The 16,066-nt window shown below is 48.9% G+C and overlaps 2 protein-coding genes across 5 annotated transcripts in view; one reads left to right on the top strand and one right to left on the bottom strand.

Moving 5' to 3' along the window:
* Window positions 1-11,004, top strand: part of APTX (aprataxin) — a 40,705-nt gene extending 29,701 nt beyond the window's left edge. For 2 of the 4 annotated variants that reach the window (XM_032786283.2, XM_032786279.2), the window contains exons 6-9: window positions 3,449-3,675; window positions 9,154-9,261; window positions 10,222-10,325; window positions 10,663-11,004. In XM_032786283.2, coding sequence (XP_032642174.1) covers window positions 3,449-3,675; window positions 9,154-9,261; window positions 10,222-10,325; window positions 10,663-10,817 — 594 coding nt within the window. In that variant the 3' untranslated portion in view covers window positions 10,818-11,004. The remainder of the gene's footprint in view (window positions 1-3,448; window positions 3,676-9,153; window positions 9,262-10,221; window positions 10,326-10,662) is intronic. The other 2 variants (XM_032786281.2, XM_032786282.2) reach the window with 2 other exon arrangements.
* A 2,420-nt stretch (window positions 11,005-13,424) lies between these two features.
* ELP1 (elongator acetyltransferase complex subunit 1) overlaps window positions 13,425-16,066 on the bottom strand; it is a 127,267-nt gene continuing 124,625 nt past the window's right edge. Inside the window, exon 39 of the mRNA XM_075067448.1 lies at window positions 13,425-14,040. The gene's annotated coding sequence lies outside the window, so the exon portion shown is untranslated. The remainder of the gene's footprint in view (window positions 14,041-16,066) is intronic.

Genomic DNA, 16,066 nt, shown 5'->3' with positions numbered 1-16,066 from the left:
CAAGGTTTTGGGGGGACCAGAGTGTACCAGGCACTGGAATTCCTGGTTGGTGGCAGCGCTACAGGTTCTAAGCTGGTAATTAAGCTTAGAGGAATTCATGCTGGTACCCTATCTTTTGGACGCTAAGATTCAGAGTGGGGATTTATACCATGGCACCTTCCTTAAAGGTTTTTAAGGCCCGGCTTGACAAAGCCCTGGTTGGGATGATTCAGTTGGTGACTGGTCCTGCTTTGAGCAGGGGATTGGACCAGATGACCTCCTGAGGTCTCTTCCACCCTGATCTTCTATGATTCTATGACTGAACTGTGCTGGAGTTAAAAACAGGTCCTGGTTTGCTGCGTAGCTGGATCCCCTGGTTATCTGTCCCCCATTCTCCTTTTCCTCACAGTTCATGGTAGGAGCCTGTGACTTTGGCTTCTTGGATTAATCCATGATACTGTTGGGAGTGGTGGAGTCTCCACTGACTAGGGCATTCAGCTCTTTGTGAAAGCGGCAGATCTGTAGCTTGGCACCAGCTTGATCGTTGAAGGCCTTTCTGGCCTTCTCATGTGCCTGCCGCAGCAACTTGTCTTTCATGCAGCACTGCTGCTGGTCCCTTTTGTAGCCCTTCTGCATCCCCTGAGAAATCTGCTTGTAGATAGCCACGTTTCTAGGGCAGGTTCTGAGCTGTACCTGCACAGCCTCCTCTCCCTGCAGGCCCAGGAAATCCAATATCTCCTGTCTACTCCAGTCAGGAGTGTGTCTGAAGCGTGTAGCCGGCATGGTCAGGTGGGCAGTTGCACTCAGCAATGGAGAGATGCTAGGTGTGCTCGCCAAGTCAGGCAACCAGGAAAGGGAAGTTCAAAAATTTGCAGGGCTTCAAAGGGGAGGGTTCTTCTGGTCTCCATGACGGCTCGCCAGTGAAGTTCATAATGATGACCAGAGTGTTCAGTGTGGGGCATTGTGGGACAGCTGTTGGAGGACAGCTATAGTCGCCCTAAGTAATGCAGCGTCTGCACTCACACTGTCGACGCAAAAAGATCAACTTTGGCTATATGCCGCTCTTGGAGGTGGTGTTAAGTCAGGGTAAAAGGGCACTTACATCCATAGGAGCCATATTTAAATGTAGACGTGTGCACGACAAGGCTGACGCAAGGGAGGTTTCGTTGACCTTGTTTACTTTGTAGTGTAGACCAGGCCTCCCCGATAAAGAAGGGAAACAGTTAAAGTACTTGAAACTTAAAAAGTTGAGTAAAAGTTTATTTTAACAATTTTTCTGATTCTTTTTTTCATTTGTTGTATGGAATTTTTATTGGGAGAAATCTCTGCTAGCCAGCTTTGGGTGGTGTTAAAAATGGCATTATCTGTCCTAGTTGCAGGAAGGAGAGCCAGTTTTGTACAGTCTTGAGTTACTGAACTTTGATTCTGTTTCCTTTAAACCAAAGCCAGGAAGATGTAACACAAGTATAAGAAGAGGATAGCAGGGATGGAAAACCAAGCCTGTCTCCTTGGAAGCCTAACTGCAGGGAGGGCAAAGACACAACATGCAATCTTACTAGCCACTTCAAGACCTGGCAAGCACTTACCAGGGTCGAGCTGGCTGACCTCTGTTCGCAGAAGTGTTGTAAAAGGTGGCCAAGCCAGACCCTCCTTGGGCAGAAGGCAAAGAGGAGAAGTTAGATGGGGGAGGAAAATGCCATAATAGAGGAGGGGCAACAGTAGGAACTTGAATTTTACATCTCTCCAGGAATTGTGGAGGATTTAGCTGAAGCTGGTGGAGGTGGTGATGTCATTTGTTTCCCCCTTTGTAGGTGGTATGGCTTTAAAGATCAGGCCAACAAAGAACCGGTGGTATGATGGTAGTTACCAGGGTCCCACTCAGGGGAGGAGTCAGTCAGGATGGTGAAACTCATTCCCTCAAGCTGTTCAATCCACAAGTCTTAGTTATTCAACCCAGCAGCTGCCAATAAGTGATCTTTCCTTCCCCCGCTAGAAAAGCAATGCCCAGAAAGGGGTTGGAAACTCCTCCTCCTGGAATTGCCTAGTGAAGACATGAATATAATTGGAATTGCAGTAGACCTCTCCTTTTGTTTCTAGAATCCCTTGGCTCATTGGCATGACAATCTTTGACCCCCACTAGGAGCCCTGCGTGCCCTAGTCACAGGTCTCCCAGCCTGAATGTGCTTCCTTCTCTTTGTACTACAGTCAGTCTACAGCTTTGCACAGTCAGTCTACAGCTTCTGCCTGTTTTATTTAACAGGCTGACTATTCTTTTTAAATCTCTCACCCGCTTTGGACAACTAAAAATATAAGCCTTTGCACAACATTGTGGTGCTTGCTTTCTGTTTGACAAGCAATAAATGGCAAATTTCTGTTGGAGCATCCTCTGCTGAAATGTTTGACGAAAGGATTCCTTCATCCTCCAGAAGTGTCACACGCAGCCAAGTGATCTCAGTCTGACCTCAGTAAATATAGAGACTTCAGGGAGTTAGGGATATGTTTTCTACATCTTCTCCTTACAAGTGGCTTTCTGGGTGAAATCACCTTAGCTGGGTATGTGAGCACCAAAGGCTTTGACAGCTTTTTGCCTCTTCATTATTTCTGTTAAAGCAAGGTGGTCATTAGCCTCATCCTAAGACGTTTGCTGAATGCAGTCTCTGAGCGCGTCTGCTGCACCCTAGTGATTCCTTACCCCAGGAATGCAGGCCAGTCTGCATAAATCAAGATTGGATGTTTCTCTTCTCTAAAAGATCAGTTCTAGTTCAAAGGAATTATTGTGGGGCAGTTCTCTGACCTGCGTTATACAGGAGGTTAGACTAGATGCTCATAGCGCTCCCTTCGGGCCTTGGCATTTATAGATCTATAAACCAGATGTGGAAAGGCCTGTTTATCTCACTGCAAATGCAAGTTTTTGTAAATTATCTTGGTTATGCTGCCTGCAGAGAAGTGCCCAGAAGGTGAAATATATTGATCCAAATACTTCACAGGTGATAGTAAAATGTGTTGAGTATGGCTTATAGGAGACTTACATAGTCAAATAGAAAATCTCAAGACTCTTTCCACCAGTGTCTCTCAGATAAGTGTTTATTGCTTGGTAATCAGTCAATGTGGATCTCTGGAGGTATGTTTATGATGAGGAAACAATAGTGTACTTAACAGTCACTGGAGAGCTCCAAATGTATTTTCTCCACAGATCCATACTCACCCTTCCTCCATCCCTGCTTTGGAAATAAGGAGTAAATTTAGCCCTGCCTTGTTTCAGAGATGCACTCTGTACACCTGTATGTACATTGGCCCCATACCACACTAACTGCTTTTGAATGGTTCTGTGACACTGGCATGGAGCATATAAGTGTGGATTAGTGAAGCCAAATATTTGGATAATTCAAGTTGATTATTTTTATTATGATGTTCCAGGGAACCCCAGTCAATGGTAAATAACCTTGATTTTTCTCTCTCTCTCTACTAGGTTTACAAAGATGAAAGGGTTGTAATCATTAAGGATAAATATCCCAAAGCTCGTTACCACTGGCTAATCTTACCCTGGGACTCCATCTCCAGTCTAAAATCAGTAACAAAAGAGCATCTTGAATTACTAGAACACATGCATGCTGTTGGGGAAAAGCTGATCCAACAATGCCTGGATAAAGATAGCTTGGAGTTCCGATTGGGTTACCATGCAGTTCCCAGCATGAGGTAAGGCTAGATTGTTCAGCCAGTTTTATTTCTGTTATCTGCTGGAGGTGGTGTAGATCTCATGCCTATATGGCCAAGTTGTGTACTGGACTCAAGCCTTTTTGATTTACTGAGATGAGGCCTTATTTTGAAAATTTGCAAATTGAAATTCTCTTGATTTATGATGAGTGTTTGAGTCTCGAGAAACAGAAATATTGGATGTCATTAACAGGTGTAGAGACTGCAACATAACAATCCAGACCATTTAAACCAGAGGTTTTCAAACTGGGGGTCAGGACCCGTCAGGGGGTTGCAAGCAGTGGTGACCTGGAGCTAGTTTGCACCAGTTTGCAAGAACCGGTTGTTAAATTTTAGAAATCGGTGTAGAACCGGTTACTAAAGGGGTGGGCGGGTGGATGAACTCTGGTCCGCGGGCCACATCCAACCAGCGGAACCGTTCTGTCCGGCCCGTCTGAGCTCCCCGGCCTCCCCTCGCAGAGCCACAGTGTGCTGAGCCGCCAGCGCATCTCTGCAGTTCCTGCCACTTTGAGCGGCATGGTAAGGGGGCCGGGCTGGGGCTGGGAGGACAGGTTGGCAGGGCTGCCCGGGGAGGGGACAGGCAAGTGGGGCAATTTACCCCTTGCCCTGGGCCCTGCAGGGGCCCCCACAAAAATCTCTGAGGCTCCTCGCGCCTCCGCTTTCCCCCCGTACTCAACCCCCCGTCTCCTGACCTCCCTCCACCCCAGAACCTCTGCCCCATCCAACCCCCCCCTCCCTCTCCCCGGGGTTCCCTGCCCCTTATCCAACTCCTGGCCCCTTACGATGCAGGTTACCCCCACGTCCCCCCTCTCCCGGAGCCTCAGCACGCCGCGTCCAGGAGCGGCCTTGGACAGCGCTGCAGCGATGTGGCTCCAGCGGGACCTGAGCTCACTACGTGGCTCTGAGTGGGAGAAGGGAGTGGGGCTGCGAGCTCTGGGCCAACTGGTGGGAGCTCAGGCCCTGCTGGAGCCAGGCCGCTGAAGCGCTGTCCAGGGCTGCTGCTGGACACGGCGCACCGAGACTCCGGGAGAGGGAAGGGGTGAGGGTAAGCGGCATGGTAAGGGGCTGGGGGGGTTGGATAAGGGACAGGGAGTCCTGGGGACAGGGAGCGGGGTGGGTGTTGGATGGGGCAGAGGTTCTGGGGAGGTGGTCAGGAAATGGGGGGGGATTTGGTAGGCGCGGGCGTTCCAGGGGTCTATCAGGGTGGTGGTGGATGGGGTCGGGGCAGTCAGGGGACAGGGAGAGGAGAGTTGGCGTGAGGGTCTTGGGGGGCAGTTGGTGGGGGGGGTCTTGGGAGGGAGTGGTCAGGGGACAAGGAGTGGGGGGGTTGATGGGTTGCGGGTTCTGGGGGGGGGCAGTCGAGGGCAGGACGTGGGTTGGGGTTGGATTGTGGGGGAGGAGACAGGCACTTGGGGCTTGTACTCACTGTGCAGTTCCTTACTGGGTCTTGGGCAGCGGGTCCTTCACTCACTCTGGGTGAAGGACCTGCCACTGAAATGCTGCCGAAAACCTGGAGCGAGTGAAGACGCCGCTGCCAAAATGCTGCCGAGGATCCGGTAGGGAACCAGTTCTTAGGATTTTGGGAGCTCATCACTGGTTGCAAGGTTATTACATGGGGGTCGCAAGCTGTCAGCCTCCACTCCAAACTCTGCTTTGCCTCTAGCATTTATAATAGTGTTAAATATATTAAAAAGTGTTTTTAATTTATTAGGGGGGTTGCACTCGTAGGCTTGCTATGTGAAAGGGTTCAACTAGTATAAAAGTTTGAGAGCCACTGTTTTAAACTATATAAAAGTTAAACAGGTAGTATTAGCTATGCTTTATTATTCTCAAGATTTTTTTTTGTTTACTCAAATATATAATCACATCTTTAAAAGTAAGTAGATAAATTTTATAAGAAAATGGCAACTTTAATTAATCTTCTAGAAGTCAGAAGTAGACTTTTCTTTGAAGCCCACATGAAGGCTTGCTCTCCTAACACTGGTAAAAATTGGAGCAGAGTGGTGAATGTTCCACTTTATGGTGCAGACTGGTTCTTCGAGTAGATGTAGCCGTGTATGCACTTAGCACGTCAGAGCTGGAGAATTTTGCCTAGCAGTACTAATAGAGGGTAGCACTTGCACCTTGTGGCCATAGCCCTTCCCCATGCTACATGCTGTGGCACCATCTCAACCCCCCACTTCCCCCTTAGTTCCTTCTTACCATCCGTCCCTGGCTGGAATGGGAGCGCTGTGTAGTTCTTAACCTCACAATTCCTCATCCTTTGACTTAGTTGCATATAGTTAGTTGGTACCCTGGCTTAGTAAAGTAGTTTTCCCTGGTGATACCCTCAGCAGGATTTCAACGTTGTCTGGTGTGCGTGTGGGGGAATCCCCAGCAACGACCCTCACACAAGGTGCTTGCTCTGCTTAGGCAAGGCTCACGTCAAAGAGTGGTTTTCAGTTTGTAAATTGTTCACAAAAGGGACTCAAGTGGCTGGAGACTTGTGCCTGAAGCAGAGCTTTCTCAAGCAGGCCACAAGGCCTTTTTCAGTACCAAGGCCCACGTCAGATCAGAGGTTGCCATCAGTGAGTGGTACTGGCTCATGCTCTGGAGCCACTGCCTCTCTAAAGAGGCGTAGAAACCACTCTCCTTTGAACGCACCAAAGAAAAGGTCTCAAGACCAAGCGTGACACTCCAGATCTCAAGGAGACTATTCTTACTCCTACAGGAAAAGTATGGCTACTGCTGGCACGTGGGATGGAGCATTTGTTCAACCACTCCCCAGTACCACATAAGGATGTGAGAGGCCCCATATCGCTGACCCTGGTTCCAGCCCCAGGGCGTCCGTTGAGTCCGGTACTGACAAGGGTAATGCTGACATTGATGGTGTCCACATCTGCAGCATATCACGTGGTAGCGATGGTGGACCTCCTCTGCCTTTCCATCCCGAGCTCTGCTTTGATTCAGGACTTCTCCACAGCTATGTCATCCACAGCATCGCTGTCTGGACAGGCCGCTGAACCTTTAGGTCTGTTAGTGGGTCTGTTACCACCATCTGTGGAAGTGAGTCTGGTGCCGGGCTCAGCACAACGAACCTCACTGGCACCAGAAAACTCCTTAGCACCGCTGCATTTCATGCTACTGATATTACTGTGGTGGCACTCCCTGCCCTCCACCTCTACACTGTCTGCTGATTTGGGACTGACGTCACTCCCAGCACTGGAGACAATGGAGGCATACTGGGTGCTGGCTATGCCGTTTTCACTGTTGGCACAGGTAAATTGGATGACTGTCTAAATTTACAGACCAGCTGCCTGAAACCTCCAGGGAGGAATTTCAGGCATTTATTGCTGAGGGCTTCTTGGTGCCCAGAACGTTGCTACAGTTTGTGCTAGATGTAGTGAATACTTCAGTCAGAGTGATGGTCTCAGTGGTAACCATGAGGACAGCATCCTGGCTGCAAAAATTGGGTATTGCTCCAGATGTGCATCAGGCTATATAGGACTTGCCCTTCAACGGTCAGGTTCTCTTTTCAAACAAAACTGAAATCCTTCAAGGATTCTAGAGCTAGTGTATGTTCCTTGGGGGAGTATACACAGGCAATGCAAAATTGCCAGTATGGTGGTCAGCAGCAACAATACTGCCTGCACTGCCTCTTTGGACAATCTTTTCCTCCCCCGAGAAAGTGGAACTACCTCAGAAAGGGGCCTAGGTCACAGGGGCAGAGACATTCAGGTTCTGGGTTCAGCCAGTTGACATAATAATAATTGGAGATATACCAGTCTCCTAGAACTGGAAGGGACCTTGAAAGGTCATCAAGTCCAGCCCCCTGCCTTCACTAACAGGACCAAGTACTGATTTTTGCCCCAGATCCCTAAGTGGCCTCCTCAAGGATTGAACTCACAACCCTGGTTTTAGCAGGCCAATGCTCAAACCACTGAGCTCTCTCTCCCCCACCCCTCAAGCACCCATTTTGACTTGTTTGTGCAGAGCAGAGTTCCAGTCATGACTTCCACTACCCTGGTCCCTGACATTTGGGGACAGGCTAGCTCACTTTCACAATGTTTGGTGCTCAGTTACCACCAACAGCTGGGCCCTAAACACCATCACATTGGGCTATGCCATCCAATTCTCCTGCACTCTACCTCCCCACTCTGTCTCTTCCTCTTCAGGGACCCCTCTCATGAGATACTGCTCAAGCAGGTCTGGCTTTGGGAGTTGTGGATGAGGTCCCTCCAGAGTGCCAGTGTCAAGGTTTTTATTCATGGTACTTTCTGGTTCCCAAATCTGGTTCCCTGTCCTCAATCTCTGCAACTTCAACAAATATATCAGAGACCTCAGGTTCTGAATAGTCCCCTTGCAGTATCCCTCCCCATGTTGTCTCAAAACAACTGGTTTGCTGCTCTGGACCTTCAGGACACTTACTTCCATGTGGCGATTCTCCCAAGCCACTGAAGATTTTTCCAATTTGTCATGGTGAACCCCCATTTTCAGTGCGCATCCTTCTTTTCAGTCTGTCTTCTGCCCCCCAGGTTTTTTACCCGATGTGTGGTCACGGTGACAGCGTACCTCAGGAAGAAGGGAATCCTTGTCTTCCTGTATCTGGCCAACTAGCTACTAAGGGCAGGTCCAGAGAAGTTCTCTCTCACACACACATTATGCTGTGCTTACTCAACCCTCCGGATCTCATCCTAAACACTGAAAAGTCACCATTGGTCTCCACTCAGAAAATTGAGTTCACTGGGGCCCTAATAGACTCTGTGAGTTCGAGAGTATTTTTGCTGACCATTTTCAGATGATATGGTGCCTTTGTCTCAGTCTGCAGTCTCAACCTTCCATGACAGTTTGGAAGTGCCCGAGGCTCTTGAGCCACATGTCTGCATTCACTCAGCTGGTTCAATTTGCCAGGTTGCATCTTTGCCTTCTTCAAATGTAGCTCAAGAGCAGCCTACCGTCCAACCCTTCGCCCTTTGGACAGCTTGCTCTGCCTCCCTCCATTGATCCTAGACTCCATCCTGGCAGATGGTTCAGGAACTTCCCTTACCCGAGGTGAAGGTAACATAGAAGACTTACCGCTGTGGGGACCTGGCTCCAGCCGCTTTTAAATTGCTGGGTCCAGGGGCAGCTGCCCCTTCCACCCCCCCCAACAGGGGGGGAGGGGGCAAAAGGTAGCACTTTGATGTTGGCTGCATATGGGACAATACCGACAGCCACTTCTTACCCCTACTGGCCCACTTTCACCCCTGCCCTTACCAGCTAGGATTGTTGTCACTGATGCCTCCCTGATGGGTTGGGGAGCACATCTGGGGTTGCTGAGAGTCCACAGTCTGTGGTTGGAGCAGGAAGCTTCACTCCTGCATATCAATGTGCTGGAGCTTTGGACCATCTACGATACCTGTCACACTTTGCTAGACTGCATCAGGGGCTCAGTGGTTCATGTATTTCCTGACAATACAAGTGCGAAGCATTATTCTGTAGGCAAGGAAGAGAACACTGGAGTGTGCTCTGCCAGGAGGAAATCGGGCTGTGGCTGTTCTGCATCGCAAAGAGTACCACTCTGATAGTCGATCACTTACCCCACTTTCTGTGGGTGTTGCTTGCGACTCACTAAGTGGAATGCATGTCTGCATCTACTCAAAGAAGAAATGTTTACTTGTGTAACTTGTTTGAGATGTGATGCAGACGTGTATTCTATGACCCAGCCTACATCCCCTCTGCATCTGTGGGCATTCGGTGTGAAGGAAGGGCCAAGGCAGCACCACTTCATCTAGCCAAAGGAGGGGGTATAGTCTTGAGGCGCAAGTGCCGCCCCCTGTGGGTACTGTTAGGCAAAGTTTGCTGGCTCCGGTGCACTGGGCATGCACACACCTAAGTGGAATATATGTCTGTATCACATCTTGAAGAACTACATTTTGTCTTGAGCCTTGACCAAGTCTTTAACCTGTTTACAAAGCACAGTTAAGGTCCAGGCTATCCTACAAATTACAGATGATTTATGGAATGACCATGTTGCAACCAGGTTGTGAGAAGTGGTTGAATTTGTAGTACAGATAGAGCCAAAGGCTCTGACTCGCATATAAACTTGGGCTAAAGTGCTTTCCTAAGTCCCTTGACTTAATGTTGCCAGCCAAGACACGTGCCTGCACCCCACCCCCGCCCCGCCCCGGAAGAACAACCTGCTGAGAGTGTGGCATTCATTGGAGTTGCACTAGAAGTAATTCTGGGTTGCACTCCTTTCTGCCTCCTAATCACCTTGTTTTATCCTACACAACCTTGTGAGTGGCTTCCTTGCTAACGCCATCTTCATCAATGTCTAAGTTAACTCCCTGTGAGTTACCATTTACAGCTGTTTGATCCCCACATGTAACTTACATCCCTGATGAATATGTCCCAGAGACATCCAGAGGAACTGGATCTGTTTAGGGCAGGTGTGAACTTGTGCCACAGTGCTTAGTAGGGAAAGGATAGAATCCTTTAACATGCTTATTTAGCTAATGTTGGTGTAATTCTTTTGTAAATGTAAAATCATGATTACTTGTGTTTCAGTCACGTACATCTCCATGTAATCAGCCAGGATTTTGATTCCCCTTGCCTTAAAAACAAAAAGCATTGGAATTCTTTTACTACAGAATACTTCTTAAACTCTCAAGGTAAAGGCTTTATAAAATTTACTCCATGATGTATAATTTTATCATTTTCATGTATTTTCAAAGCTAATGTAAATCTTAAACAGTGTGTTAGAAAAAGTAGAAGGTCCTGCTTACTTTTGGATATTGGGTAACATTAGTTTTCTGACAAAACTAGCACACAGCATTTGATTGGCTTTATGTTTAACGATGGGACAGGCTCTTCTATTCCAGGTGGACTATCTGAAGAAAGAATGTGGAATGTTGGGGTAGAACAATCCTATTCTGCAGTGATAAAATGCTGTATAGGTAAAGCAGTGTGCACACTCCTCATAGTACCAAATGTCTTTGTTTCCTTCAGATGTGATAGAGATGGTAAAGACCAAAGGAAAAGTTCTGGTTAAAGATGGGACCTCTGAGCTCCTCAAGTTGCCCCTCAGATGTCATGTGTGCAAGCAACACCAGTCTACCATCCCACAGCTAAAGGAACATCTCAAGAAACATTGGCCAAAGTAACTGTAAAAATCACTCTTAATGCTGATCAGTCTAAGGCTAAAAACAATCCCCCAAAAGTTGCACAGATTTTTGTTTTTAGCTGAATTACAAATTCAACCCTGGAAAGGTTCCTTGCTAGTACAAACAGCATACAACTGACACTTCTGTATCAACTTTTCAGAAGACAAATAAAGTAGCCTCAAGATCAGTATTTTGTAGATTCATTGTGGTCCTGCACCGTGTCTGACTGGGAAGTCTCTTAAGGGTTTTTGGGGAGTTGTCAAGGTTTCTTCCCCACTCTGAACTCTAGGGTACAGATGAAAGCCCCCTAAGCTTATTTACCAGCTTAGGTTAACGGTAAACTGCCACCACCAAGCGTGTTTCAAATTTTAGGGGAGAGCCACTTGGAACTCTGCCTTTTCCCAAAGGTTTTTCAAGTCTTTACCCCCCCATTTCCTGGGCAAATTTGAGACTAATTTCTCCTCCTCACCCCCAAGTCCTTACACCCCTTTTTCTGGGTAGGCTTGAGAGTATACCCTCATCAGTTAGTTCTGGTGAACACAGATCCAAAACCCTTGGATCTTAAAACAATGAAAAATCAATTAGGTTCTTAAAAGAAGAATTTTAATTTAAAGAAAAAGGTAAAAATCATCTCTGTAAAATCAGGATGGAAAATAACTTTACAGGGTAATCAGATTTAAAGAGCCCAGATGAACCCCCTCTAGCCTTAGGTTCATAGTTACAGCAAACAGAGGTAAACCCTCTAGCAAAAGGAACATTTACAAGGTGAGAAAACAAAGATAAAACTACACGCCTTGCCTGGCTGTTACTTACAAGTTTGAAATATGAGAGACTTGTTCAGAAAGATTTGGAGAGCTTGGATTAAGGTCTGATTCCTCTTAGGCCTTGGCTACACTTGCAGGTGTGCAGCACTGGGGGTTACAGCTCTCTTTGTACAGCTGTGTAGGGAAAGCGCTGCAGTGTGGCCACATTTGCAGCATTTGCAGTGCTGTTGGGAGTGGTGCATTATGGGCAGTTATCCCACAGAGCACCTCGTCCCGTTTTGGTGCTGTGGGTTGTGGGAAGGGGGCGGAAGGTGCGGGTCATTCTGCTTCCTGTCCCAACGCCCCGTGATGCATCGCTTCACATCCCAGCAATCCCTGTTTTTCTGTCCATGTTTGGTGCCATCTTGACTCTCTCAACGGTTTCTGTGCAGCGTGATTTCTGTGGGAAATGGAGCCCGAACTGCTGAGGAGTATGCTGACGAGTCTCGCCAGCACATCACGCTTGGCAGTTGAGCTGTTCCTTAAGATCCAAAGTGATGAGGAGTCTAACGATGATTGTGAGTTGCCTGACGCGTACGACATGAAATTGCTGCTGCTGTTACGGAAATGCTCAGCATCGTGGAATGCCGCTTTTGGGCTTGGGAAACAAGCACTGAGTGGTGGGATCACATCGTCCTGCAAGTCTGGGATGACGAGCAGTGGCTGCAGAACTTTAGGATGAGAAAAGCCACTTTCATGGGACTGTGTGCTGAGCTTCGCCCCCACCCTGCGGCGCAAGGACACGAGATTGAGAGCTGCCCTGACGTGGGAGAAGCGGGGTGGCTATTGCAATCTGGAAGCTGGCAACTCCAGACAGCTACCGATCGGTCGGGAACCAGTTTGGAGTGGGAAAGTCGACCGTTGGAATCGTGTTGATGCAAGTTTGCAGGGCCATTAATCGCATCCTGCTAAGAAGAACCGTGACTCTGGGGAACGTGCAGGACATTGTGGATGGCTTTGCACAAATGGGTTTCCCTAACTGTGGAGGGGCGATAGATGGGATGCATATTCCTATTCTGGCACCACCCCACCTAATCCGAGTACGTTATTCGGAAGGAGTATTTCTCTATGATTCTCTAGGTGCTTGTGGATCACCATGGGCGTTTCATTGACATTAATACAGGCTGGCCTGGAAAGGTGAATGATGCACGCATCTTTCGGAACACTGGCCTGTTCAGGAAGCTGCAGACAGGGACTTTTTTCCCAGACTGGAAGATCGCAGTAGGGGATGTTGAAATGCCCATTGTGATCTTTGGAGACCCTGCTTACCCGTTAATGCCTTAGCTCATGAAACCGTATACAGGGAAGCTTGACAGGAAAAAGGACCAGTTCAACTACAGGCTGAGCCAGTACCGAATGACTGTGGAGTGTGCTTTTGGCCGTTTAAAGGGGCGCTGGAGATTTCTGTATAGGAAGCTAGACTTGGGGGAAAGCAGCGTCCCTGCGGTTATATCCGCATGCTGTATCCTCCATAATATTTGTGAAGGGAAGGGTGAAAGATTCAGTCAGGAATGGACCTCCGAGGTTCAACGCCTGGAGGCTGAATTCGCACAGCCAGAGAGCAGGGCTACTAGGGAGGCCAACCACAGGGCTTCAAGGATTAGGGATGCCTTGAGGGAGGAATTTGAGGCTGAAAACCAACAGTAATGTTTAGTGCCTTGCACGGGAGGGGAGTGAAGTGCAGTGGTGACAATGTTAGTAGGAATCTGTTTTTCCTAAGCTGATTTGCAGTGCGTGTTTCTTTCCTGGGCTAAGGTATCTTTTGACTTCCTGCAACAATAAAGACTGTTTTCAAAGCCAAGAATTCATTTATTGAAAAGGAAATAACTTTATTGACAGACACTCAACATTTTGGGAACCTAAAAGGGCAGGGGGGTGTGGTGGGGAACTGTACAGTCACAGGTTTGAATATGTCCTGTCTGGAGTGCTGTGCAATGACTGCTGCACTTCAGGATGCCTATATTGCATGGTGGTGGGGGTTGAGTGCAGAGGGTAAGGATCGTAGTTCTCAGGGCTGGTTGGTGAAGATACAGGTGCTGGAGGCAGCTGGTGGTGGTAAGAACCTGGATGCTGGGGAAGGGGGTTTTGAGCTGACATTGGGGCACAAGGGAAAGAGCTTTGGGATGGGGGAGGAGGGCCGGCACGGTAGTGCTCTGCCTGCATGGCTGTGAGTGCCTGGATAGAGTCCGCTTGGCGCGCCAGGATGCTTATCAGCTGCTTTGTGCTTTTCTTCCTGGCTGCTGTGTTTTTCTGGCGGATCCTGTTTTCCCTTTCCCTCCAGTCCTGCACTTTTTTATTCTCTCTGGCAGAGTGATCCATAACTGCCTGCAGCAGGTTGTCTTTCCTTTTTTGCGGCTTCTTCCGGAGGTTTCGGAGTCTTTGAGCTGTTGATAACACAGGCATCCGAGAACTCAAGGTTGCTTGTAGAAAGGCAAAAAAGGCAACAGTTAACAGAGGCAGCATTGTTTATATCACATCAGACAGTTATTCCTACACAGTGAAGGAGTTTATAGTCTTCACAACAGCATAATTTTCCCATACCAAAGAGAGCTCACATAACCCCCGAAATGGTGAGTAAGGGGGACTGATTGCTTCAGGGCTGTGCTGGGGATTCTGTGCATTGGGGAAAGCAAACAGCTGCAGGGGGGCACCTACATTGAACAGTCTCCCAACATTTTCCACACGAGTTGATCCTGGAAGATCTCTCGCTGCTGCAGGTCACCTTGGAAGAGCGGGAGGGTCTTCTACAGCAATGCGGATTCTGCTCTGGCCCCTGTGCAGCAGTGGCCCCCCCCCACCCCTCGTGGCACAGTGGTGTGGATGCGTTAGCCTGACTGGGACAAGGACCACAGTGGCTCTCCCTATAAACTTGCGGAAGCGCATTGCCCATGCTCTGGCTGAAACTTTTGAAGAGATTACCGAGACTGATTACCGCGACGTGATACACCACATCAATGGGCTATTCCACATCTAGGCATACATGCATGCATGCAGCCCTAACCCTCCCTCCTCTCCCAAAACATTTCCATACTGAAAATAAAAGCCGCTTACCGGGACCCCGCTCCTCTGCTTGTCGTTCACCAGTACCAGCTGCTGCGACTCTCTACCTTCCTCCTGGCTTGAGAAGAGCTCTTACCTGCATGCTTCCTGGGACTCCGGGGTGTCTCCACCACCCCAGTACCCTCACTCTCGGTTTCCCCCTCCTTCCCCCTTCCGCCTCTCCCCCACGCTCTGAAGTGTCCATTGTGGTCCTCGGATTGGCGGTGGAGGTCACCCCCAAGTATCACATCCAGCTCTTTGTAAAAACAGCAGGTTGTGGGGGCAGCACCAGTTTCCCTCATGGGCTTTGCAATAGGCATGCCGCAGTTCCTTCACTGCACTGCGTCCCGGTCATGGCCCCCTTCCAGCATGGCCCTTGAGATCTGCCTAAAGGTAGTGTAATTCCTACGGCTGGAGCGCAGCTGGGACTGCACAGCTTCCTCCCCCCAAACACTGATGAGGTCCAGCAACTCACCATTGTTCCATGCTGGGGCTCGTTTGGCACGTGGAGGCATGGTCACCTGGTAAGATTCACTGATTGCACTCCACACCTGGCTGAGCAAACAGGAAGGGGATTTTTAAAATTCCTGGGACATTTAAAGGACGGGTCATGTGAGGCCAGGGGAGTAGAGTTCGAACTGATGAGCAGAGTGGCTGAGCAGGCATTCTGGGATACCTCCGAATACCTCTGGAGGCCAACAACAGCGCTTTTGATGGCCACACTGGCGGAGCAGTGCTGCATGACCAGTGCTGCAGTTGTTATTCCCCAGGCAGAGGAGGAGTACAGCCAGTGCTTTATCCAGGGAGATACAGCGCTGGATGTGCCTTGCAAGTGTGGACGGTGTGTGAGCTGCAGCACTGTAAAGCCACCACCAGCGCTGCAACTCTCCAGTGTAGCCAAGCCCTTAGGCCCAAGAGTGAACAACCCTCAAAACAAAGAGCACAAACAAATACTTTCCCCGCACCAAGATTTGAAAGTCTCTTGTCCCCTTATTGGTCCTTTGGGTCAGGTGTCAGCCAGGTTACCTGGGCTTCTTAACCCATTACAGGTTTAAGGGGGCTCAGAGACCCTTGGAGTAGGAGGGGTTTGTTGGGGAAGAAACCTCAGTGTGCTCTACAAAGGAACGGGCAAATCCAGAGCCAGGATCTGTAAGCTGTCCCATGGGAGGAAATTGAGTTGTGGGATAACCCCCACCTAAGCAGTGCTTATTCTGTGACGAGGATGGAAGCCCCCACGGGTGGCCCATGAAAAAGCAGACAAGAGAACTGCAGGGGCAGTGAGAGATCGAGCTCTACCTTCCTTATGGAGGCAGTGATCAGGCAGAAAACTGAGCCCTAGTGGAAAATGGGCCCTAACTGAGCTGAGGGAATGAAGGAGATGGATGACAGCGCACTGTTAACAGCCTG

This window comes from Chelonoidis abingdonii, chromosome 6 (genome assembly GCF_003597395.2).
Source record: "Chelonoidis abingdonii isolate Lonesome George chromosome 6, CheloAbing_2.0, whole genome shotgun sequence".
NCBI classification, from domain to species: Eukaryota; Metazoa; Chordata; order Testudines; family Testudinidae; genus Chelonoidis; species Chelonoidis abingdonii.
This window is presented reverse-complemented; position numbering and strand designations above follow the sequence as displayed.